Source organism: Nansenia antarctica (genome assembly GCF_963989245.1).
Source record: "Nansenia antarctica genome assembly, chromosome: 5".
In the NCBI taxonomy this organism is placed as follows: domain Eukaryota; kingdom Metazoa; phylum Chordata; class Actinopteri; order Argentiniformes; family Microstomatidae; genus Nansenia; species Nansenia antarctica.
The window spans coordinates 17,123,905-17,149,522 of NC_137690.1; the positions used below are offsets into that span (position 1 = coordinate 17,123,905).

The 25,618-nt window shown below is 46.9% G+C and overlaps 2 protein-coding genes across 2 annotated transcripts in view; both read right to left on the minus strand.

The window, feature by feature from the left end:
- Window positions 1-1,763: 1,763 nt before the first annotated feature.
- Window positions 1,764-15,461, minus strand: thoc5 (THO complex 5). Its single transcript, XM_080532763.1, has 20 exons — window positions 15,363-15,461; window positions 15,065-15,164; window positions 14,434-14,577; window positions 13,168-13,281; window positions 12,975-13,072; window positions 12,717-12,863; window positions 12,504-12,618; window positions 9,912-10,044; window positions 9,690-9,767; window positions 9,392-9,435; window positions 8,569-8,668; window positions 5,190-5,298; window positions 5,000-5,101; window positions 4,702-4,798; window positions 4,485-4,596; window positions 4,259-4,362; window positions 3,967-4,054; window positions 3,722-3,837; window positions 3,288-3,478; window positions 1,764-1,910 (listed from the first exon to the last, which is right to left on the minus strand). The coding sequence occupies exons 2-20, from the start codon at window positions 15,140-15,142 to the stop codon at window positions 1,847-1,849; spliced, it is 2,034 nt and encodes a 677-aa protein (XP_080388889.1). The 5' UTR covers window positions 15,143-15,164; window positions 15,363-15,461; the 3' UTR covers window positions 1,764-1,846.
- A 330-nt stretch (window positions 15,462-15,791) lies between these two features.
- tfip11 (tuftelin interacting protein 11) overlaps window positions 15,792-25,618 on the minus strand; it is a 16,792-nt gene continuing 6,965 nt past the window's right edge. The window contains exons 11-15 of the mRNA XM_080530799.1: window positions 25,575-25,618; window positions 25,145-25,388; window positions 17,033-17,175; window positions 16,653-16,818; window positions 15,792-16,428 (exon numbers count right to left, since the gene is read on the minus strand). The exon at window positions 25,575-25,618 is cut by the window's right edge and continues 125 nt beyond it. Of these exons, the coding sequence (XP_080386925.1) occupies window positions 16,082-16,428; window positions 16,653-16,818; window positions 17,033-17,175; window positions 25,145-25,388; window positions 25,575-25,618 (944 nt within the window). The 3' untranslated portion in view covers window positions 15,792-16,081. The remainder of the gene's footprint in view (window positions 16,429-16,652; window positions 16,819-17,032; window positions 17,176-25,144; window positions 25,389-25,574) is intronic.

Below are 25,618 nucleotides of genomic sequence, written 5' to 3' on the forward strand. Positions count from 1 at the left end.
AGTGGATCCCATCCCAGAATTTTAATAAAAGCAGTTGCTGACCATGGATATCTGAACAGCTCTTGGGGGACATTTGTGATTTATTGTATTACAGATGAACGCATAAGGTGTTATTGGAGCCAAATTAAACTTCAACCAATACATACTCACACATACACCCACTCACAGCTGTATCTTCCTTCTGGCATCATTAGGCCTCTCCTTGAAATCTATTGGCCAAATGCAAACCTCCTGATGTCTGATAAATGAATGTGCATTTAATCAATGGAGACAATACTTCACACTCAAAATCACACTTTCCCATTCCCTAAAATACCATTTGGCATTCAGCCCATCCCAACACTATGACCATGTCCCAACAATTAATAACAGCCGCCTTTCCTTGCCAATGTTCTGACAGGCCCAGGTAGACGAGTTAGCCTACCAAGGCCGGCTGTGTTTAATCTCATATTATTATTTTACTGTAGGTCCTATCAATTAAGAGCTTAAGCAATGTAAAACCATCATCTCACCATACACGTTGACCCCGTCATTAATTGTGGTCCAGCAGCACCCCCCAATCCCCCCCACCTGTCCCTGTTCCCGCCCACCCATACAAAACCAATGGCTCTTCCAAGGTGTTGGTTCTGGTGCTGGGCCTGCAGCCTACAGGGATGAGGTAAGTCCTGGCGGACTGGTTCCAGGATAACAACCTCTCTCTGAACATCAGTAAAACCAAGGAGCTGATCGTGCACTTCAGGAGGAAGGAGGGGGGCGGGACCACATCCCCATCCACATCGGCAGGGCTGCAGTGGTGAGTCAGCAGCTTCATCACCAAGGACTTAACATGTTCACACCACACTCTGTGAACAAGACGGCACGCCAGCGGCTGATTCTCCTCAGGCGGCTGAGGACATTTGGTATTTGGTATGGACCCACAGATCCTTACAAACTTCTACAGATGCACCAGAAATGATCCTGACCGATACACCGCCCTAGACCGCAAGAAACTGTAGAGGGTGGTGAAAACGCCCCAGTCCATGACAAGCTGCAAACTACCAGCCATTCATCTACTCTGAGAGGTGCAAGAGGAAGGCTGGGAGGATCAACAAGGACCCCAGCCACTCCCTGTTGCCTTCTGGCAAAAGGTTCCAGAGCATCCAGACCCGGTCCAACAGGCTCCAGAACAGTTTCTACCCACAGGCCATTACTGCTCAGCCCCCCCTAAATGATTGCTGCTACTTGTAATACTCTGTATTACTATTGATATTATTCAGTCAATACTGCTGCTACTAACACTACACCCTTATGCCCTATTATTGTCACTTTTTATTTTATATTATATTGTTATACTATAATACCGACTGTTGCCGACTATTCTTTAGGGAGATCCCAACTTATTTCACGGCTGTATGCGATGTACGTGACAAATACAATGTTATTTGAAACAGCCTGCACCTGTCTCTTTTCCTTCATGACTATTTAGAAAGGGACTGAAATGTATGCGTGTGTGTATGTACTATTACCTGGCCTTAGACTCTGTGGGAATGACTCAGCTTAAACAAACACTGAGCCACAACAGCATAATAATGATCAGCTCTGGTGCACAAAACTATTTATAGAGAGGGGGAGGGAAGGAGAGAGATGGAGGATGTCAGAGATAAAAAAAGGACAGAAAAGGGGGAAAGAAGGTAAAAAAAACAAACACTAACTCAGTAACTCAATACAGTAACATAAATCACAAGCTTTTATTGTCCAAACAACACAAAGAAAAAGTTGTGCATTAAAAAAGGAAGAGAGGGCAGAGAGTAGAAACTGAAGCGGTCACGTGGGTGGTTAGGGTGGTAGGGTAGTGGTTGTGTCAGGGTCAGCGATGGCTAAAGAAGCCCTGGGGGTGGTTGTACTTGAAGGGCTTGAGGCGGTTTGGACCCCTGAAACACACAGAGAGAAGCTGTCAGAAATACAGACTGAGGAATGCATGATGCAAGTGTGCGTGGTTGGGTTGTGTAGCGTGAGTGCACACCAGGGTTTCCGTTAGAAAAATTTGCCGCCGGACATCTTGTCCGGGAAGATTTCGATTTACCGGACAAACGTGATATATTCCGGTCATCATATTAAAATATAATATTTTTTTTCTTTTTCAAAATCATATTTTTTTTCCTCCAAATCTAATATAGCTGTTTGTCGCGGTGATTACTGTTGTGTAGCGGCCTATATATGCCATTTAATGTCTATTTCTCATCCGATACGATTAGATGCGAGCTATATAATATATAATAATATAACATGATTCGCATGCGCGCTATGCCATTATGTCCAGCGCTGAACGGGCGCCTCACTGGGAACTGAACAGACAGCATCGATCAATGAACGGACTCCACATTACGTTAACTGAAGTTTGTTAAATTGTTTGGGATTAATGTGAGTTTTCTATTTTCTCTTTCCAGTTTTACCCTTTTTTTTATCAATAAAACAACGTCATTTCTATAACCAGGGGGGTATTCCATCAACATCGCTAAAAGAAAATCCAGGTTTAGTCTGACAAAGTCTCGCGAGGGTTCCTAAAAATATACAGGCATATTCCGATAAATCTCGCGAGAGTTATCAAAAATAAGCCAGGATTTTCCTTTAGCGACGTTGATGGAATACCCCCCAGGTCTCGCTGGTTGGGAAGGCATTTCGTTTAGCTGCCTGTCAAATCATACTTAATCGGACTCGGGAGTATGACAATGAGGAGAACATAACTGTTTTTGTATGTCGTCCTGAAGACCGGCTGTTAGATCATATCGCTGAAGTTTGTCTCCATAGTGTAAATGTTGTCCGTTTCGTTTGTTATCCGCTCCGCTTCGGGACACCATTTTCAGCTGAGCACCAAACACACACACACAACACTGCCCGAGAGAGAAGGACCCGCCCCCTTTAGTTAGCCTATAGGCTATAGGCTAACTAAAGGGGGCGGGTCCTTCTCTCTCGGGCAGGCTAACTAAAGGGGGCGGGTCCTTCTCTCTCGGGCAGGCTAACTAAAGGGGGCGGGTCCTTCTCTCTCGGGCAGGCAAACTAAAGGGGGCGGGTCCTTCTCTCTCGGGCAGTGTTGTGCGTGTATGAGTGTGTGTGTGTTTGGTGCTCAGCTGAAAATGGTGGCCCGAAGCCAAATTGTGCTTAGAGGGAATTATTTTCACCGGACATTATGTCCGACGAGTTTTCAATTTGTCGGACTTCAACACATTTTACCGGACAAAGACCGGTAATTACCGGTTAACGGAAACCCTGGTGCACACGCATGTGTATGTGTGTGTGTGTGTGTGTACCTGACGGTGCGCAGACACATCTTCTCTCTGGGGAACTCTCGTGGCCCCTCGACGCTGTCATCTTGTCCGTCAGTCTCCAGAAAGACGTCCAGACACACACAAAGACGGGCAACCTGATTGGTCAACAGCTGGTGGCCTGGACGGGGCCCCTGGAGCTCCATCTTAAACACGTTCACCTCACTTTCCATAGCCTGGGATAGGGTAGGTAGGTCACATGTCAATCACTGGGGCAGTTAAGGAGCAAAAAAAACCAACTGATTCACAGGCAACTTATGAATATGATCTATGTTTATGCTGTCTTTAGCTAATGATTATGTGATTATGAGTTCTAAAACAACGTCCTGAGTGTCAGACTGACGGATGTGGGTCAGTAATCAGTATGGATCTAACAGGGACCTCATACCAAGATAGTGTGTGTGCGCGCGTGTTCTTACTCTAAGGTTGTCATCTGTGAGTCCACTGCGCTCGCCCTTCCAGCTGAGGGAGAGAGAGAACAGAGGAGACACCTCTGGGTAACGAGGGTTCAACACCACAGCTGCCTGGAGACGAGCTGGGGGGTTATGGAGGGAACAGCATGGTTAGGATGAGTCTAGTCTGCACACTTAACCAACACACCCTGAGGCTATACTTTAAGAGGATGGTGGTGGTATAGTTTCAATAAAGAATCGGGTATCTGTACCTGTGCCTCTCTCCACCACGGCCATGTAGAACAGGTCTGTCTCCCGAGCCAGTCCTGCATCAGACACATGCCGTGTGAACGCCAGCTCCTGGAGAGAGACAGAGAGGGGGAGAGATTTTTTTTTTAATATATATAAATATAATATAACATATATATAACACCATTGAACCTTCTTGCTGTACACCATATTTGTAGCAAGCAATATATTGGTCAAACATGGTTAAATACGTGTATATATGTATCTTTGGTTGGGTACGGCATTGTCCTGTTGTGTGTGTGTGTGTGTGTTTACCGTGTAGTCCTGGTGTGCGACGGTAGTCCAGCGGGCCAGGCGGGAGAGAACCTTGGCAGGGAACAGGTTCTGACACTCACTGGAGACTGGAACAATACTGTGCTCTGAAGAAGAAGAATAAGGTCTTCAATTATACAGTGGCCTCCATACAATTCTGTGGACTAATAATGGAACAATATGAGAGCGGATAGCTGTGCAGGGACAGTTGTGTGTTGAGCGCGCATACCCAGGGATGAGAACTGTTTGTGCAAGGCCAGGCGTGACTGCACCCGTCCTCTCAGCAGCTTCATGGTTCTCTCCATGTGACTGGCACTCAAAGAACTGCCTGCACGCACACCCTTAAACACACACACACAGCAGTGTTAACACATGATAGTAAACAAGTAAAAGATCATGTTTACCAGGTAGGAAACATTCTTACACCCTCTCTCACACACACACACCTCTGGGGCATCACTGGGAAACTGCAGTCCTCCCAGGCTCTGGACCCACAGGTAGGGATGGCCCAGCTCTGTCACATAGTCTCCAAACGAGATGATCCTGCAGGAAAACAATACTTAGATTCATGCGGAATCTGATGCATGTCCATGGCATTGTCTTTATTTCTGCAATGATGGTTCTTATAAGCGGTAAGCTACCTCAACCTGGTAGCCGTTAGCATCCTTTCCCCACTGTATCAAATCGGTAGCAGTTAGCATCCTTACTTCACTGTATCAAATTGGTAGCAGTTAGCATCCTTACCCCACTTTATCAAATTGGTAGCGATTAGCTGGGTTGGGCGTCTCTCGTCCCTGGTCATTGGCGTAGAGGCAGTTGAGCAATGTCTCAGAGTTTAACAGCTCCCTGTGAGAAGACAATAATTAACAAACCCATTCAGACAAACGCACTCCAGCACCAATAACCAATTACACACACACGTGCACACACACACCCTGCACTGATGGCTGTAGTGAGGTCAGTTGCGGTGGAAACTTTTGCTTTCACAGTCAAGATGTTGAGGTTCATCAGGTAGTAGAAGTGCAGATGGAGAACACTGCCATCTGCAAAACAAGAGGATATATACAGTTAAGTGTGTGTGTGTGGCATACAGTGCCTTCGGAAAGTATTGAGACACCTTCACTTTTTTCACATTCTGTTGTGCTATATACTCAATTTAAAAAGGATTAAATTAAAAGAATTTGCCATAAATCCACACACAATACCCCAGAATTACAACGCAAACATTTCAGTAAATGTATTTAAATTGAAATGCAGAAATACCTTATGTACATAACTATTCAGACCCATGGTGACACTATTAATGCAAAAAATGTAATCAACAAATCACTCAATTAGTTTGCAATCTTAATGCAAGGATAATAGTTCATGTAATTTTGGAGTTCCTATCTTTGTTTTTATAGGGACTCTGATTTGCAAAGGAATCAATTACACACTGTGTAGTAGGGATGGACGGTTTTTCGGTTAAACCGAAAACCGGGGTTTATAAAAATAGAAACGGTTTTTTATCAAAACCGTCTGAAACCGGATATTATTATTTATTTTTTAGAAGAATAAAATAGAATAAGAATAAAACTGGAACATGTCACATGTTTGTCGTGTGTGAAAATAACAATGATACAGTCTGAATCTGCCGCGCAATGAGTGAGAGGTTTGGTCAGTTGTGAAGAATAACTGAGGATTAATATCTAATTGGGATTATATTTAAGGGTAACGAATCACTCTATGGGAAAGATAGTTGCCTTCAGTTATTGGTAGATAGGAAAGGTTTTTTACAATTACTCGCTTACATTTAATAAGATCATTTTTCGCTGCTCTCTGTAAAGCGCATTGGGTCACTTTTGTGAGAAATGGCTATAGAAATAAAATGTGATTTGATTTGATATCAATCAATCAATCAAACTTTATTTATGTTCTATAGCACAAATCATGCATTGAATGTAACTCCAAGTGCAGTATTTACTAAACCACAATATAATAAAACAAGAGCTATACGGATCAAGAGTGTTTGTGCACAGCGCCACTGTGTGTGAAGGCGCTACTGAAAGTGATGACAGAACGCATGTCTCAGAAGATACTTAGTGACGCAAAGGTAGTTCTGTATTTATCTCTATCTGTATTAGTACATTTATTTTGAAAGCTCTATTTTGACAGCTCTACCATGGGCACTTTTATTTTGATGGGGCATTCTTTGTTGATTGACTTACGACAGTTCAGGACGAGTCAGTCTCGCGGCATGTGGTTTTTATGAAAAGCTTTAAGTATGTTCACTGCATAATTCTAAGTCTAATATTTCAGTGATTATTGAGCAGTATTCAAATATTTAAATACATTGAGCAGCAGCTGAAACTTTGTCTAAGAACCAAGATATTGAGAAAGCAGTTCATTCAATGAAGACGCTGTTCCAAGAGATGATCTTCCGTGCAGGCGTGCACCCTGGATCAGCGGAGCTGGTGTGTTAAGTGTTCATGTGTTTTCATGTATGGTGTAGCTTACAAAAGTCTGCCTTTCCACTTATATTTGTGAAACTAAGTAGCCTAAATGTTTTGCGACTGTGCTTACGGTGTTTTAATGGTGTTCGACATGAGTGTATTGTAGCAGCAGGGCTCAATTATTTGAAATTGGCGTTTTTTTTTTTTTTTTTTACTGTATTTTTCGGTAAACCGGAAAACCGCGGTTTTACTCTCTGACGGTTTTTCGGTTTCAATAATTGGAAACCGTCCATCCCTACTGTGTAGATTAGGTATTTCTGTATTTCAATTTGAATACATTTACAGAAATTTCAAAAAACGTTTTGCTTTGTCATTCTGGGGAATTGTGTGGATTGATGGCAAATCATTTTTTATTTAATCTGTTTTAAATTGAGTCTATAACACAACAAAATGTGGAAAAAGTGAAGGGGTCTGAATACTTTCCAAAGACACTGTATATTTATATTTCAGAGCTTCAAAGAGAGAGAGAGTTCTTGCTGTGGCTCACTGATATGAATCACTGCTGTGATAGAGGTCATACAAGGTGACCTTCCTGTCTCTCCAGTCAATGACACGCATGCTTGTGGGCACGCACACACACAATTAGCTCTTATCGACTACTGCAGTAAACTATAAGCCACTACATGGAGCTGCAGAGGACAACAGAGATATAGAGGGAAGATAGCAGAGAGAGAGAGAAGTGAAGAGAGGTGCTGATGAAAATATGCTTAGTGTAGGGTGCAAGTGCTGCAGCCCTACACGGCTGCCAGCTCAAGCTCTCTCTCTCTCTCTCACACACACACAAACACAAACACACACACACACGCACGCCTGCCGGAGAGAGGATAGAGTTACGCCTGCAATGCAGAATACCCCCTGCCCCAACCTATCAGCGGCAGTTCAGCTAATGACCACCTGGGGGAAGACTACAGTCCTGTGACATCATACTAGCCCGTGTACAGGACTCTACAGAGATTTGTGCAGCTCCAGGGAGCCAGGTTTTGAAGTGTTGGATAGGAGAGAGCTGCAGTAGTCTGTTAAAAAGCATATCTAAAGCAAGAATGATGTTTTAGATATGCAGAAACAGAAACTGGATAGCTGAGAGCAGTCCACCATTAAATCCATTATCCGGCTATCTCTGTCTGTCTCATCCTATAATAGGGATTCCACACCGCCACGGAACCGTTCCGAACCTAGTCTGGAACCGGCCAGCGCTTTCAGACCGAAAATAAATGGGTTCAGAGCCTGAAAAGTTGGTTCACAGCTGGAACCAGAGAATAGTGGTTCTCAGCATGAACTAAAAACTAGAACCATGACGTCGTCAGTGGGTGTGTATATTAGGTTGTGAAGACTAGCAAGAAGGAAGGAGACAACATGTAATATAATCTAAATCTAATCATTAACAATTAAAAAAATTATAAAGAGTTTCATCATTCTCTCTATCTTCCTCACATGATCAGCAAACACACACACTCACGCACGAACGAACACCAACTATTCTAGTAACGGAGCAGCCGGCTCATAAGAGAATGCGTGTAGAAAGTGTGTTTTTGATTTTTTTTCATAGAAAATAGTGTTTATTTCAGATACTGTAGTGTAAGATATTATCCTCCTTTCCAGTTAAGTAGCTGCCATCTTGTTGTGACATTTACGTTTATCCCGCCCCTTCGTCACCTAACGTTGATGACGCTGATGGTTCCGGTTACACTGGTATGAACGCGGGCTAGTTTGCCAGACAGCACCACGGTTCGGAGGTTCCAGAACAGAAACGGTTCCTTGGCGGTGTGAAAGCCCTATAAGAGGTCCATACAAATGGACAGAGGGTTTGTATGTGTGTTTTACCTTTACACTTGAGGTCCAGGCAGAGGGACAGAGGGTGTCTCTTCAGCATCTCACGACGCTTATCATCCAACTGACCCCCTGTGGTAGCTCTCCTCCTCTTCTGCGAAAGACAAAGAGAGTGGGAGAACGTGAATATATGACAAGGGATGTGAAAATCAGCAAAACAAACAAAATGTCACCGTAGACATATCAGGTATTATTCAACTTTCTACAGCTCATTAAATCTTTCAAGTGCAAACTGAACATTTGTGATTTCTGATGTTCACTACTGTTCAGCTGGCCAGCAGACACACGCCATAGACCTTCAGATGCTTCACATTCATCGGGGAAAAGGAAAGGTTTAAGAGGAAAGAGGGCAGGGAGCGTCAGCTGAGTTTGACTGTGTCAGAACAGCAGTAATGTGACCAGGCCGGTTGTTGACTCCAGCAGTAGAGGTACAAGGGATCTCCTTCAGCAAAATATGAATCCAAAAATAAATATTTAATGATAAAGCCACCGTTTATTTGTGTGTGTGTGAGAGAGAGATACAATCCCAATACATATTCCCAGAATCCATCGGCTGGCACCAGTTGGGATGCAGGAAGCGATCAATAGTTCTCCTTTTCTGGGTCTGCCACAGCAGAGTGTGTGTGACAGCGGAGGTTGTAAGAACAGTGTGTGTTTCTAGGAGTGTGGGATATGGGGAAGGAGAGGAGAAATGAACCCATTGACTCTGAGGTAGAGTCTGTGCCTGTGTGTGTTTGTGCGCCCGTCTGTGTGTGTGTGCGTAGTGTTAGATCAGCCTCTAGTGGCCGTGCAAGGAAAGTGCAGGTCCCAGACTCACTGTTTTCTCCTGCTCCTCTTCTGCATCAGAATCACTCTCATCGTCTAAAGAGAACAGATATGCATATATGCCAATTAGATTTATGTGACGCAGACAATCTGAGAAACTCTTGCAAAGCAACACGGTTACTAACAGTTGCAAAAATCATTTTAAAAGGCAACATTTACATTTGTATAGCACAAGTAAAATGATTATATTCAAACCATCACATAATAATCCACATGAAAGTGGCATTTCATAGCTCCAAGATGTGATTTCAATGAGAGATTCAGATTTTTTGGTGTAAAGCAGTTCTTACCCTGGGAGTCCTCTGGGGGTTTAGACAGGGCCTTGGCCTCGTCCACATCACCACTGATGGACACACTCAGGCTCTTATCTGAAACACACACACACACACACACACACACACACACACACACACACACACACACATCAACCTTAACATCTGCTGCATCTATAGACGGAACAGATTGGACACAGGGACATTCCAATGCACGCACACACACAAAAACACACTCACCACAGGCCTGTCCGTATGCACTGGCCTGTACCAGCAGGACGTAGAGGGAGGGGGGGAGGTGGCGGGCGATCTCTGTCTGTCTCTGAGTCTGTTCAAACGGCATGGATAGATACTCCTGCACTGGGAGAGACGCCTAGTGGGGAGAAAGAGAGAGAGGGGGGGAAGGAGAGAGAGAGAGGGAGGGAAGGAGGGAGGGGGAGGGAGAGAGAGAGAGAGGTTATAGTCAGGGGTGCACATAACTTTTTGGGGCCAGTGCTCAGAGGAGCACCTAGGGATGCTGCTTGGTGCTCCCCGAGCTCGCGAGTCACGACCCGTCCCACAGGATGGATGAAAAAGGGATACATGGATAACTTATATTAGCAAAACGACATTTATTCATAAATAAAGATGAACGAACAAATGATTGTGTGCAAAACAAAATAAACAAATGCAAAATCAAATGACTGCTCTTTAAGCATGAAAGTCTGTCAGACTCCTTTAAACACAATGAAATCAACTGACATCTCTTTAAGCACTAACTGAATGTCTGTTCTTTAAACACACTGAAATAAACGGACATCTCTTTAAGCACTGCTCTGTTCTGTAAACACTGAAACACTTTTCAACAAAAAGTTACAGCCTAAGCATTTATTTATGCTACAAGCTTAATCATCATCATCACTGTCCTCAATTTCAACCATGGTAGAGGATGTTGTAGGCTATCACTTTAAATAGCTCATTATTTTGATTGTGCAACAATGCCTTTTTTTTTTTCTTTTTCTAATAGAATTCCCAACCATATTCCCTGGGTCAGGGGTCTAGGTGCGATAATGAAGCTGTAAAACAAACGTCTGAACGTTTGAAAGCTTCAGAGAAAAGAAACGTGAAGTCCCTTGGTGTTGTTTTTCCTTTTAGCGACGAGTCGTTCGGGACTGAATTTTCACGTGGTGGCGTGATAACCGTGCAATACGGGATTAGGGCTGTCCCAAACGACTATTTTTCTAACGATTAATCTATCGATTATTTTGTCGATTAGTCGATTATAATTTGGCGATTAGTCTAGCGATTATTTTTTGCTGTTCGGTTAATGTATCACTTAATTTTCCCCAAATAAATGTCAAAAACTTCTCTTATCAACATTTCAGTATTTTATTCAATTATTCTTGCACTGCAGGGCAATATTCCACACAACAAAAAAGATCCTCTCTTTCTTACAGTCCAACATAAAATATAATATTATAAAATATAAAAGTTAACTTCAAGTAAAAGGAAAAGTGCAAGTAATGCAGTAAATTCTGTAAAAAAGTGAAATTCTAACCGGAATACCGTATACCTCTCAGTAACAATCTTTAACAATAACAATCTCAACATAAAATATAAAAGTTAACTTCAAGTAAAAGTGCAAGTAATGCAGTAAATTCTGTAAAAAAGTGAAATTCTAACCGGAATACCGTATACCTCTCAGTAACAATCTTTAACAATAACAATCTCAATAACAAACATAACATTCTCCCCCTCTCTCTGCTCTCCCCCTCCCCCCTTAGCTCTCTCCCTTCTCCCCCCTCCACCTTAGGCATAAAGTTAGCTAGCCATTAGCTACATGGCTAGCTAACTTTACTCTCGCTGCTATGTTATGATTAGCTAAATTGATGCTAACGTAGCATGCGAGCTACGAGCTAGATAACGTACAGTAGGTGCGAGCACCACAATGACAATAGGCTACCGTAGCTAGCCAGCTACATAGCTAACGTTACTAACACCAGAAGACAAGACATACAAACTGTGGTGAGCTACATTGCTTGTGTAACATTAGCTAGTAGCTATCCATTTTTCACTCATACACGGCCGGAAAAGTGAACAGAAATACAACGGTGACTTACGGTGGTGCTATCTTGCGGCTGTCTTCACAAAACGCTCCAGGATGCTTTCGCTTGAGGTGCTCGTTCATTGCAGTCGTACTGCTGTGATAGGCCATTTCATTTTTGCACAGTTTACAGACCACCACATTGCCATTGGTTTCTTTTTTTGTAAAGTACTCCCATACTTTGGACGATCGTGGGCGAAGTCTTTTAGCCGCCGGCTCTGCCTCCGTGTTTGCACTGGTCGCATCCATTTTGTTTATTTACGACTAACCGACGCATATTACGCAAACCGACGTATTGACGTAGTCGATGACGTCGACTAATCGTAACAGCCCTATACGCGATACGCGGAATGAAAGTACGAGTTACGATACTTTCCGAATGTTTTCGTGAGGGGAGTCGCCGTGGTCGTCGTCGGTCGACTGTTGTGATGGATTACTCGTCGGGCCTTCGGCTGAGGGCTTGCTTCTTGGACCCAGCTGTTGGTGCGCAAAAGCGCCTTCATGCGGCTGATCTGCCGCGCAGCATGCATTTTGGCGACGCATGCGCACTGGCGCACCAGTTATGTGCACCCCTGGTTATAGTCCTAATGTAGATCTCAATGGCTGTACAGAAGATAAATATTCATGCCAAATAAGTAGAACAAAACAGTGGACTGGCGGTGATTCCTAACAACTACTACTTTCGGGAAAAGCAAGAGGAAAGCCACTCAGTGTTGAATCCTGGCCAGAGGCTGTGCGTGTGTGTTTACCTGCATAATAGCATTGAGTCCTGGCTGGAGGCTTCCCAGGTGCTCCTTCTTCACCTCAATGCTCTTCTGGATCTTCTCCTTACTGGCCTGAGAGTCCTTGTACTGTTCAGCCAACCTGTAAACACAGAGTAAAGGTGAGTGTTGTCTGTGTGTTTGAGTAAGTGCATGCATTTGAGTCCTGCTCGTGCGAGTGAGCCTCTCCTCTGTGAGTACCTCTTCCTCTGCTCCAGCTCCCAGTCCAGGCGTGCCAGTGTGAGCTGGTGGGTGTCATCCTTGGTAAGAAGGGGGCGGGAGATGTCTGAGGGGGCCTCCTTGTAGAACTCCTGTTCACTCACCAAGTCTATCTCCTCATGCTTAGACCTGGTGGAGAGGGTAGAGGGACAGATGAGGAAAGGAATCCTGTAGATTGTTTCAGATCTATGTTCATAAGGGAAAGGAAACGATGATGGAAAGCTGCACGAGTCCACTCACTTGAACTCCAGACACTTGCTGATCTCCTTCTGCAGGTGCATGACCTCATACAGCAGATTCTGCAGCTGGAGGTGCAACACATCTACTTTCTGCTTTGCCTGGAGAGACAGAACCAAAAAAGTTGCCATGGTTAGGGTCCACCTCAATAGTTCCACACAATTCTAGTGTGTGTGTGTGTGTGTGTGTGTGTTACCTCATATGTCTGGTCTCGTCCTCTCTTCAGCCTCATGTGAGCCAGGCGGTTGAATTTCTTCAGACCCATGAAGTGGATGCAGCTCTGCATGCGTCTCTCCTCCACCTCAGCACACTACAGTGACAGATATTCAGTGTTTCCCCTAGGTTTGCTGCCTTGGGGGGGTGGCATGGACCGTGGCATGGACCCCCCCCCCCAGGGGGTAAGACCCTGCCTCATACCAGCGTCATGTCCAGGGGTGTACTTGTACATTAAGCCGCCTCACGCTACGGAAACAGGAGATAGGCTCCTGCCCTATGGGCCATTAGGCTCCAGACAGGTAGTCTTGACTACCTGTCCACTTTCTCACCTGGTTCTTGCTCTCTCTTCTTCTCTTCCTCCCTATCCTCCTCTCTACCGTTTGCTGTCAACCAAAAGGTAAACAAAACAGCCAGAGTATTTATAATCTAATAAGAGGCATACATTTATCCATATCAATTTATAACATAATTATAATTGAATATTGGATTGCTGTGGGCAATCCAGTCAGATAATGTCATTTTGACTTTACTCTCTCACCTGAAAAAAATGTCCAACTATAAAAAACAGACATTTCCAATGCTTCAATCAACTGTCCATGTACTGTAAATATGCCATTATGGTATTACCATGAAGCCCAACTCTAGCAGAATAAGAAAGATAGTATTCTACTTTAAGTAAAATAATAAAGTGCCTCCAGTTAGCTCTTTAGCTGGCAAGGGTGCAAGAAGACTAGCTCATCTCATCAACTCTGAGCTAGCTAGCTTGCTAGTTCTTTGACACTATTTACACTATGGAACTATAGTCAGTAGGGCTGGGTTAAAAAAAAAATCGATTTCCCGATTCTGAATCGATCTTCATTGAATGAGCGACTATCGAATCATAAATCCCGAGATCGATCTTTCATGTTTTTTTTTTGTTTTGCTTGCAGCTTCAACCCGCAACGAGATCTCGTGGCCAGATCTCGCGCTACAAGAATTTTTCGCCAGATTCGGGTTGGGATATTTTAGCCTGCTTGTCAGATGTTTGGTGTCTACGTCCGTAATAATTCCTCTTTCTTGGGGGGGGCGGGGGGTTCCGTTGGGAGGGCGGCCCGCCCCCCCAAGGCAATGGTAGGGGAAACACTGGATATTACATAACAGCTATTTAGATAACTAGTTACAACTGTATAAACAGACACAGCTAGTTAGACTGTATAAACAGATACAGCTAGTTAGACTGTCAGGACAGAGAGCAGGTGTGTCTCACCCCATCCTTGGCTCCATGTGCTTTCAGCTCCTGGATCTCACTCATGAGTTTTGCCAAACTCCCACATGTCTGTTTGTACTGCAGGTAGTCCTGCGCTGGGTCACGACCGTCCAACTCCACCTCCTCGCTGTACACACGCACCTCCTACAGCCAGACAGAGATGAAGACACAATGACACATCAAAACTGCAATTCCCTCGGTGACCATCATTACCATAACCTGTGAACGTTTCATCTTAACTCGCTCTCCTCTACCTCCCCTCCAAGCCAGCTCTCCTTCTATATCTCCTCCCCTCTCGTCTCATCTCATCTTCTCACTGCAGTGTTTGCCTGGTTCCCCTTCTCCTCTCTCTATGTAATGCAGTAGTACCGAAGGAGCGTTTTTTTTCCCAAGTATTTTTATTCGAAAGTTACACAATACAATATGATTAAACATGTTGATTTTTTATTTTATTTTATTTTTTTACAAATTTCAGCCCACCCCCCCACCCAACCCCAAACATTTCCTGCAGGGCCTTAAAGTTACATTAGCATAGTAATAACATTTTAAAAAAGAAAAAAAAAGAAAATAGATTAAAATAAATGTTCACACTGGAGCGAAGCAGCGTGTTAAATCAGTATGTAGTACTGGCCTGGTCCCGCTTGCCCTCCGGTGTTCCCGTCTCACTGCGGATCACCTTCGCCTTGCGTTTCTTCAGAGCGTCGGACATGATTGGAACACGTTGAAGAACACTGTGGCATAATAAATCACAATGAATACATTTCATACAAGTCAGGGAGCTAGTTAACCAGCACATAACGTACTTCAATCAACACACTGGGAAAGACTTGTGGCTAGGCTAGCTAGCCAGTTGCTACAGCTTTAGCCAATTCTGGCATAAAAGTAATGCTAACGATACTAAGAGGTAGATGTGCAAGAATGATACTCACCAGTATGATATTAAAGAAAACTTTAAAATGCGGAAACTTTCAAATATGACGTTTATTCAATCATAAGTCGCGTGTACAAATTGGTCAGGAGCCACTTTGTTCACCAGATGCAATGCATTATGGGATGGCAGCCGCGATCTTCTTCTTCGGTGGTGTGCCTCCGAGCCGATGCGATAGCGCCACCTACAGTATTCATACGGGGGTTTGCCATGCTGCACTGCTGTGATGGGAATGGGATCCATCATCATGGTGAGTTCAGAAGACCCAGACCATACCATATTGACTATTCGTCAATCCCCATTCTCTCTCTCTCTCTCTCTCTCTCTCTCCACTATTCCCTCTTTCTCCTTTATTTGAATCATTCACCCTCTCTCAAGTATAATATTTTAGACTGCAAACCTTTCAATATTGACAACAGCATCTCAAGTAGAAAGTCAAACACTTCATTTATTCATGGTTCTGGTGACATTTTCATACACTTATAACAAATAAATGGCAATTACATAATAAATGCACTGCTTTTCTACACACCTTCTACAATGACCTCTCTCTCTTTCTCTCACCCCCGCATATACCCCAGACACACACACACAGTCACACACACACAGTCACACACACACACACACACACACACACACACACACACACACACACACACACACACACACACACACACACACACACACACACACACACATTCCCTCTCTCTATGTCCCCTCTCACTTGGCCATGTCTATGAGACTCTGTAGTGATGTAGGGACCCAGGTCTTCTCTCCCTGTACAAACACCACTCCCCTGTCTATATAGATGACGATGCGTCCAAACGTGTACAGCTGTTTTCCCTCGTGCCGTTTGGCCACCAGGGGCATGAAGACGATGTTGTTCTCCTCCGCCTTGGCCTGGATCAGGTCTTTGAAGTTGGTCGGCAGACTGGCGCCGATGCCTCTCTGCGCCACGCTCTCTGCGTCTCTGCGCTCCTGCAACGCCTCGTACTGGAAATCCTTGCGTCTCTCTGTGTGTGTGAGGTACGCAATGTTCTCTCTCGCACCGGGCTGCATGTACCCACCTGAGGGAGACAGAGAGGAAAGAGTGATTAAAGACACAGGCGGGGGGGTGGAGGGAAAAATGACAAGAGTATTATTCCTGCCATAGTGATGTCATAGTGATGTGGATGTGTTAAGAGTATTATTCATGCCATAGTGATGTGGATGTGTTAAGAGTATTATTCATGCCATAGTGATGTGGATAGTGATGTCATAGTGATGTGGATGTGTTAAGAAATCTACTAACTGATGCCTGAGGACACTGCTCGGTTCATGATGTCCAGAGCCTCGTTGAACTTGTCCTTGACGAACGGCTGAGCCAACATGGCGTCACTGAACATGGTCTTCCAACCAAGATACCACTTGGTGATCTCCTCATAGTTAGGGCTGTTACTGAGCCATGAACATAGCACCTACACACACACACACACACACACACACACACACACACACACACACACACACACACACACACACACACACACACACAAAGAGAATGACTTGAGAAATTGAGAGAGAGTAGAGGAAGGCATTTCCTCCTACAGCAGTCTCACTGTGTACATTATAAGGCAGTCTCTTCTGTGTTTGAGACAGAAACTCGTATTACACTCAAGTTCACACACTCACCTGTAGCCACTTGGGGAAGAAGTGTTTGTCTAGCAGAGAGACAAGGCTGGAGGGAGACAGCATACCTTCCCAGTCCATCACCCAGTTAAAGGGCTCCATCTGCTGCTGGTGAGGGTTTATAACCAGCTCCCCGAGACACAGAGCTATGGAGGGAAGGTGGGAGGAGATGGAAGGAGAGAGAGAGAAAGAGAGAGAGATAAAGGGAGACAGAGAAGGGAGGGTAGGGGGAGAACACAGTTATCACTGGTATGGTAAAAGCACAATGACAAAGAACATGTTCAGCATGGCAGACATTTACATTTACATTTTTGGCATTTAGCAGACGCCTTATTCCAAAGCGACTTACAATCAATACATTTGAATACCAAGCATGTGAATCAGCAATCCACCATTTGTTGCAGGAAGAGTAATCTAGCTCGGGCCCGGGGCCACTGATAGAAGGAAAAACCTTCTCCCCATCGCCTTCTACTAAAACTTTTTTTTTTTTTTTTTACTGGAGAAACTGAGAACCAGTACAAGGGGGCAGTGTTTCCTCTACATGCATTTATTGGTGGCGGGCCGCCACGAATGAATTTCCTCTGCCACGAATTGATTCAGTCCACAAAAAACAAAACAAAAAAGTTCTCAAAAAAAATAATAATAAATAAATCTGAACATTTTAGCTGATTAAAATATATCTGATCCTAGATCAGCGCTATAATGGATGTTGACTAAAAGTGCACCTAAATCCACGCCCATCTCTCTCTAACCGCTGATCCAAAATCAGATTAATGACATTCAGTTGACGACGTGACACAAGGGCTCCTGATTGGTCTAAATGTGAACTGTGGTATTATTGTTATTGTGTACAGGCCACCGTAGTGACATCAGGGAGGTATTCCATCAACATCGCTAAAGGGAAAATCCAGGTTTAGTCTGATAAATCTCGCGAGAGTTCTTAAAAATATCCAGGCATATTCTGATAGGTCTCGCGAGAGTTATCAAAAATAAGCCAGGATTTTCCTTTAGCGACGTTGATGGAATACCCCCCAGGTCAGGTGGGCAGGTTACGACGAGACAACAAGAGACCGGTATTGTAGAGCTTACAGAGCGAGTTAAAATAAAGACACTTACATTGAAATACAGAAGGACTCACGTGTATGTTTAATAGAATAACACGACATGGTGTCAGAAGTCCTGTAAGTGATCAAAGATGGCGCCGACCATGGCTGCTATGTTGCTACAGCTTGTTGTGTTCTGTCTGGTCTGTGTCTCTGTGTCCTGCCTAACGTCGTACACAAGCGACGTTCTACAGCACATGAGGGGTTTAACCCCACCGGACATCTTCCCCAAACTACTCACCCGTTCCACGGACATTCTGGATATGCTTGTGAGGGGGACCGCGTTTTTCGCCAGAGCTGTGAGGTGGATCAGAAGGCAGCGAGGTCGGAGAGCTGGCTGTTTGATTCGCCTTCGGCGGAGAGGAACGCGACCACCACTCCCGGGCATATTCCTGAGCAACGTGAACTCCCTCTACAATAAAATGGATGAACTCCGGTGTCTCGTTGCAAGGAACAGCGACTTCCACTCCTCGGCTGTCTTCGCGTTCACGGAGACGCACCTATCTCCATCTGTCCCCGACGAGGCGGTGGAGCTAGAGGGATTCTCCGCGTTTCGGGCTGACAGAGACTTCGAGGCGGTGAGCAAGTCTAGGGGTGGGGGGTTAATGTTCTTTGTTAACGTGCGCTGGAGTTCCGAGGTGACAGTGCTCCACAAACACTGTTCCACGGCTATAGAATCCCTATTCATCCTCTGCCGTCCTTTTTATTCACCCCGTGAGTTCAGCTCATTCATTCTCGCGTGTGTCTACATTCCACCTGATGCGGACGTCACCGCAGCAGTAGACACACTGGCAGAGCAATTGATGAGTGTGGAACGTAATTACCCGGACAGTTTTGTTGTTGTTTTGGGGGATTTTAACCAGGCTAATCTTAGCCGGGCGCTCCCCAAATACAGGCAGCAAGTCACGTGTCCCACCAGGGGGGTGAACACTCTGGACCATTGCTATTGTACAGCTCGTCAAGCCTACCATTCTGTCCCCCGTGCTGCACTTGGCTACAGTGACCACATCCTCATACACCTGATCCCTCGCTACAGGCAGAGGTTAAAACTGTCTAAACCTGTTGTACGGCGATTCAGGGTGTGGTCCAGTGAGGCATGTGAGCGACTCTGCGCCTGGTTGGAGAGTGCAGGCTGTGACCAGGACTTGGTGGAGTGGGCGGGGCCAGAGGCTGGTAACAATCTGGATGTATACACAGACACTGTTACATCATTTATCAGCCTTGGCGAGGAGGTGTGTGTCCCCCTCCGCTCCAGGAAGTCCTTCAACAACGACAAGCCCTGGTTTTCATCCCAACTCAGGCGTCTGAGGTCAGAGAAGGAGGTGGCTAGGCGCAGTGGGGACGTGGACCGGGTCAAGCAGGCCAAGTACAGGTTCGCCAAAGCGGTGAAGGAGGCGAAGCATCGCTTTTCGGAGAAGCTGCAGAAACAGCTCTCTGAGGGGGATTCCGCCTCCGTCTGGAAAGGCCTAAAGACCATCACCAACTACAAACCCAGGTCCCCGCTGATGTCCGACAACCTCCCCCTCGCTAACGAGCTGAACGAGTTCTATTGTAGGTTTGAGAAAGAGAGGTTCCCGCCCACCCCCGCCCTCTCCCTCCACACCCCCCGGCTACAACCACCACCCCCGTCCCCCAGGGGGGCCAATGTCCCTCCTGCTACCCCCACCCTCCCCGCTCCCCCCCCCCTCCCTCCCCCCTCCTCACCCGCCCCGCCCACCCCCACCCCCCTTTCCCCACCCCCTCTCTCTGTCACAGTGCGAGAGGTAAACAGACTGTTTAAGAGGCAGAATCCCCGGAAGGCAGCTGGTCCGGATTCCGTCTCTCCCTCTGTCTTGAAGCACTGCGCCGACCAGCTGGCCCCGGTGTTCACCAACATCTTCAACGCCTCGCTGGAGCTGTGTCACGTCCCAGCGTGCTTCAAGGCATCAACCATCATCCCCGTCCCCAAGAAGGCCAAGGTCACAGGCCTCAACGACTACAGACCCGTCGCTCTGACCTCCGTCGTCATGAAGGTCCTGGAGCGCCTTGTCCTGGCCTACCTGAAGCTCATCACGGATCCTGTGCTGGACCCCCTGCAGTTCGCGTACAGAGCCAACAGATCCACGGAGGACGCCGTGAACATGGCTCTGCACTACGTACTAGAACACCTAGACACTGCAGGCAACTACGCCAGGATCCTGTTCGTGGACTTCAGCTCGGCCTTCAACACGATCCTCCCACACATCCTGGAGCACCAGCTATCCCTGCTGCAGGTGCCGGTCTCCACCTGCAGGTGGATCACGGACTTCCTGACTGACAGGTCTCAGCGGGTGAAGCTGGGGAAGAGCATTTCCAGCTCCAGGACCACCAGCACGGGCTCCCCGCAGGGCTGCGTCCTGTCTCCAGCACTATTCTCCCTCTACACCAACAGCTGTGTCTCCCGCCACCCCTCGGTCAAGCTCCTGAAGTTTGCAGACGACACCACCCTGGTGGGCCTCATCTCCGGGGGGGACGAATCTGCCTACAGGGGTGAGATCGAGGGGCTGCAGAGATGGTGCAGTTTAAACAATCTGGAGCTAAATGCTCTAAAAACAGTGGAGATGGTGGTGGACTTCCGAAGGAAAGCAGCCCTGCCCCCTCCCATCACGCTGGGAGGTACCCCGGTGGCCTCCGTGGAGTCATGCCGCTTTCTAGGCATGACCATCTCCCGGGACCTAAAGTGGGAGCAGAACACCGAGGTCCTCACAAAGAAGGCCCAGAAGAGGATGTTCTTCCTCCGGCAGCTGAGGAAACTCAGGCTGCCGAGGTCCATGATGGTCCAGTTCTACACGGCCATCATAGAATCCATCCTCACCCACTCCATCATCACCTGGTTCCCTGCTGCAACGACCAAGGACAAGGCCAAGTTGCAGCGGGTGCGACGTTCAGCAGAGAGGGTGATCGGCTGTCCCTTGCCCTCCCTCAACTCCCTGCATGACACCAGGGCTCTGAGGAGGGCAAGGAAGATCATGGCTGACCCCTTCCACCCCGGCCACGGCCTCCTCACCCTGCTTCCCTCTGGAAGAAGGTTGCGGCTGCCTAAGGCACTTAAGGCCCGCCACAGGCTCAGCTTCTACCCCTCAGCCGCCAGGCTGTTAAATGACTCTGGCTTCCCCCCCCCCCCCGCCCCCAAGTCTGCCCAGGACTGAACTGGACTCACTGTAAAAAACTCTGCACTGCACTTTACTTTATACCGCACTATCCAATGCACTGTTGTCTGTCCTGTGTTGCTGTGTTGTTGTTGTGTTGTCCTGTTTTTTGATATGTGAAAAAAGTATAAACGCACTTGCTGTGGTGACGAAGCAAATTCCTATATGTGTAATGCATAGTGGCAATAAACGTTATCTCAATCTCAATCTCAATCTCAATCTCAAGTGAGTGTTAAGAGTTAGATCGGCCGACAAGTGTCATTTGAGCTCGTGACGGTGAGAAGGGAGAAGAAAAAATTGATGCTAATGCTAACGCGGGAGCAGCTGCAGTCCAGAGAGCTTCTTCGAAAAATTAAACGAAAACAGCGACAGATGGATGGATTTTTCAAGAAAAAAGATGTCCCAGACACTTCAAACATTGCTGAAGCTAGCAGTGGCTATGAGCGACCCGAAACTGCATGGCTGGCAGGACCAAAGAAGCTAGGTGGTGGATCAGCTAACAGCGTTTATGGCGGGGTACCACCACCACCAGCTACAACTACAACTACAGCGGGAGAGCCATCAGCATCGGCTAGCTGTGTTGGTGTATCAGCAGACATTAGCAAGTCAAAAAACTATTCTTATGTGCCGTCACTTTAGCAACGACACAGGATTGTCAAGGGGAAAAGAAGGGGAGACGATTTTTTTATTGACAACGGAATTACATGCTGGAAAAACATGCAGCTAAAATTCAGGGAACATTTGGACCTTCAGAGACACACGGGAGAAGTACGGGAAAACAGGGCTGATGTGGGTGTCATCAAAGGTAAGAGTTTGTTTTCTTTAACTCAGCTGATACTCAGCTGTTTACCGAATGCTCCATCTGACTGTGATTTTACTTCTGTAATGTGGTGGGTTGACATAATTCACGCACGGAACTATAGGTTGAGAGTATTGTTCCGTCCGCAGTTGAGTGCGTAGTACCCAAGTTGTTTAGACTGTTCTATTTACTGCTTGAGTGTGTTGTTGACAATCGTTCATGTCCTTCATTAAACGTTTAGCTTTGTCATTTGATACGCCGCCTACGACTACCATCTCTCTGCACTACAGTAAACAGTTAATCAGTAACGTTAGCCGCTTTTGTGCTCATGTAGGCCTACTTCGTATTATATTATAGCTGATGATCTTTGTGTGTGTGTATGTGACTGTCAGTCACAAGTTTATATTCTGTATATTCATTATTATTTTTTTGGCCATCCTCTAGTTTTGGCTGAAATGAGGTCGTTGTTTTGGGGAAAAAAAAAAACGCGTGCGCGCGCGTTTCATGCGCGTGCACGCGAAAAAATTTCGCACGCGATATGCGCGCGGTCAGGGCTATCCGCCACCAATGTAAAAATTCCTGGAGGAAACACTGAGGGGGGCAATAGAAGTTCTTAGGGACACAGAAGAGGGGAAAGCGGGTGTCTTTAGGAGACGTAGTGGTGAGGGTCAGAAGATGTCTCAGGAGGAGCAGTTAAGATGTAACCTGAAGAGATAGGTCTTCAGTCTACGACGGAAGATGGGTAGTGACTCTGCCGTTCTGACAGCCGTGGGGAGCTCATTCCACCAGCGGGGAGCCAGTGTTGTGAAGAGACGTGATCGGGCAGCCCGACTGCTGTGTAGAGGAGGTGGGGCCAGTCGGCCAGCCGAGGTGGAGGAGCGGAGTGAGCGGGCAGGGGTTTGGGGGGTTACCATTTCCTTCAGGTAGGCAGGGGCTGTCCCTTTAGCTGCCTGGTATGCAAGCACCAGGGTCTTGAATCTGATGCGAGCTGCTATCGGGAGCCAGTGCAGGGAGCGAAGGAGAGGGGTGACATGCATTCTGGATGAGCTGCAGAGGTCTAATGGCTGAAGCGGGGAGCCCAGCCAGGAGTACATTGCAGTAGTCCAGGCGGGAGATGACCAGTGCCTGGGTCAAGAGTTGCGCTGCCTCTCTGGTAAGGAATGGTCGTATCCTTCTGATGTTGTAGAGGAAGAATCAGCAGGAGCGAGCCGTTGCTGCAATGTTCTCCGCACAGGATAGTCGGTTACCCAGGATCACTCCAAGGTTCTTGGCTGTCAGGGAGGGGGTTACAGTAGAGTTCTCCACTGTGATGGAGAAGTCTTGGAGAGGGCAGGCTTTCCCGGGGATGAAGAGGAGCTCGGTCTTGTTAAGATTGAGCTTGAGATGGTGGTCAGCCATCCAAGTTGAAATGTCAGCGAGACATGCTGAGATACGGGTTGCCACGTGTACATCAGACGGGGGGAAGGACAGGAAGAGTTGAGTGTCGTCTGCGTAGCTGTGGTAGGAGAGCCCATGTGAAGAGATTACCGAGCCAAGAGACTTGGTGTAGAGGGAGAAAAGTAGGGGCCCTAGGACAGAACCCTGGGGTACCCCAGTGGAGAGGGTTGGAGAAGGGGGGAGGGGATGGGATCGAGAGGGCATGTGGTTGCCCGCTTTGATGTGATAAGTGTGAGAATCTCATCGGGGGAGAGGGGGGAAAAAGATGACAATCCAGAGACCGAGTGTCGAGGAGAGAGTTTGGAAGGGGTGTTAGCATTGTTAGTGGGAGGAGGGAGAGGTGGGGGGGGAAAGGTGCTGCTGATGTCGTCCACCTTTTTTTCAAAGTAGGTGACAGTCATCGGCGGACAGGGAGGAAGGAGGAGTAGGAGGAGGTGGATTAAGGAGTGAAGAGAAAGTGGAGAACAGTTTTCTAGGATTAGAGGCAGAAGAATGTATTTTGGAATGATAGTAGGATGCTTTAGCAGCTGATGCAGAGGAGGCGTAGTTGGCAAGGAGAGAGTGATAGTGGTTAAGGTCATCAGAAAGGCCAGTTTTTCTCCATTTCCTCTCAGCTGCTCTGAGCTCTAGTCTACAAGCATGTAGCGTTTCAGAGAGCCAGGGAGCTCGAGGAGAGGATCGAGCTGGCTTCAAGGTTAGTGGACAGAGGGTGTCGAAGGATGAGGTGAGAGCGGACAGGAGGGTTGAGGATGCCGCATCAGTGGATAGAAGGGAGAAGGATTCGACAGAGGGTAGGGAGGATAGGACAGAAGAAGAGAGGGCGCTGGGGGACAGGGTACGTAGGTTACGACGAGAGGGTCTTAAGTGGTTAGAGGCTGAGAGGGAAGAGGAAGTTTTGAGGGGAAGGGAGAAGGATATAAAGTGGTGATCAGAAACTGGAAGAGGGGTAACGGTAAGGTTGGAAGTGTGGGAAGATCTGGTGAAGACAAGGTCGAGCTGATTGCCTGCCTTATGAGTCGGAGGAGAGGGGGACAGGGTAAGGCCGAAGGAGAGGAGAAGGTCAAGTACTCCAGATGAGAGAAGCTTCTCAGATTGGAAATTGAAGTCACCTAGTAGTACGAGCGGAGTGCCATCATCAGGGAAAGAGCTGAGAAGGCCATCCATCTCGCCTAGGAAGTCACCGAGCTGGCCTGGGGGGCGATAGATGACAACAATGTGGAGTTTGACCGGGGAGGAGACAAAAGCGGCATGAAATTCAAAGGAGGATATAGACAAGTGTGCCAGGGGAAGGACAGTATGTGACCACTTGGGCGAGATGAGGAGTCCTGTGCCTCCCCCTCGACCAGAGGGTCTAGGGGAATGAGAAAAGGAGTAGGCGGCAGAGAGGGCTGCCGGTGTAGCTGTGTTTTCTGGTGTGATCCAGGTTTCAGTGAGAGCAAGGAAACCATTTCACCACCTAGGTGGTCTAGTGGCCTAGGTGGTCTAGTATCCAGAGGGGGAGGAGGGGGGCCCACACCTCCACGCAGTCCACCATGGGGCCTACCATACGGGGCTGGCAGAGGTATATGAAATGTGTAGAGAGAGTGAGTGAGTGTGTAAGTGTGTGTACCTAGTTTAGGGATGATGTTTTTGACCATGAAGGCCTCCCAGGCGCCAGGAGTGAACACATCTTTCCATGGCTGCAGGATGAGGCGGGCCGACGTGTCGCTGGGGTGCCAGCGCTGCAGGGCGTTGGCTAGTTTACTACGGATGGGCGGGTACAGAGGCTCCAGCCTTGATTGGAGCAGAGGCAGCCAGGGGTGGAGCCAGGAGTGAATGGGCACCGTATCCGTGAGAGGGTTCCAGGAATCAACCTATCAGAAAGGGGGCGGGAAACCTGGGGTTAGTGGAGTGTGTTCAGGTGGTGAAATGGTTTCTCTGTCCATTAGTCTGGGCATGAGTGTCTGTGTGAGTGTGTGTGTGTGTGTCTGTCTGCATGTGTATTAGTGAGAGTATGTGTTGTATTTCTAAGTGTGTGGATGTGTGAGTTTTTGTCTCACCTCTCTCTGTAGTCGGGGGAAGATGAGTTGTTCTAGCAGGTGGT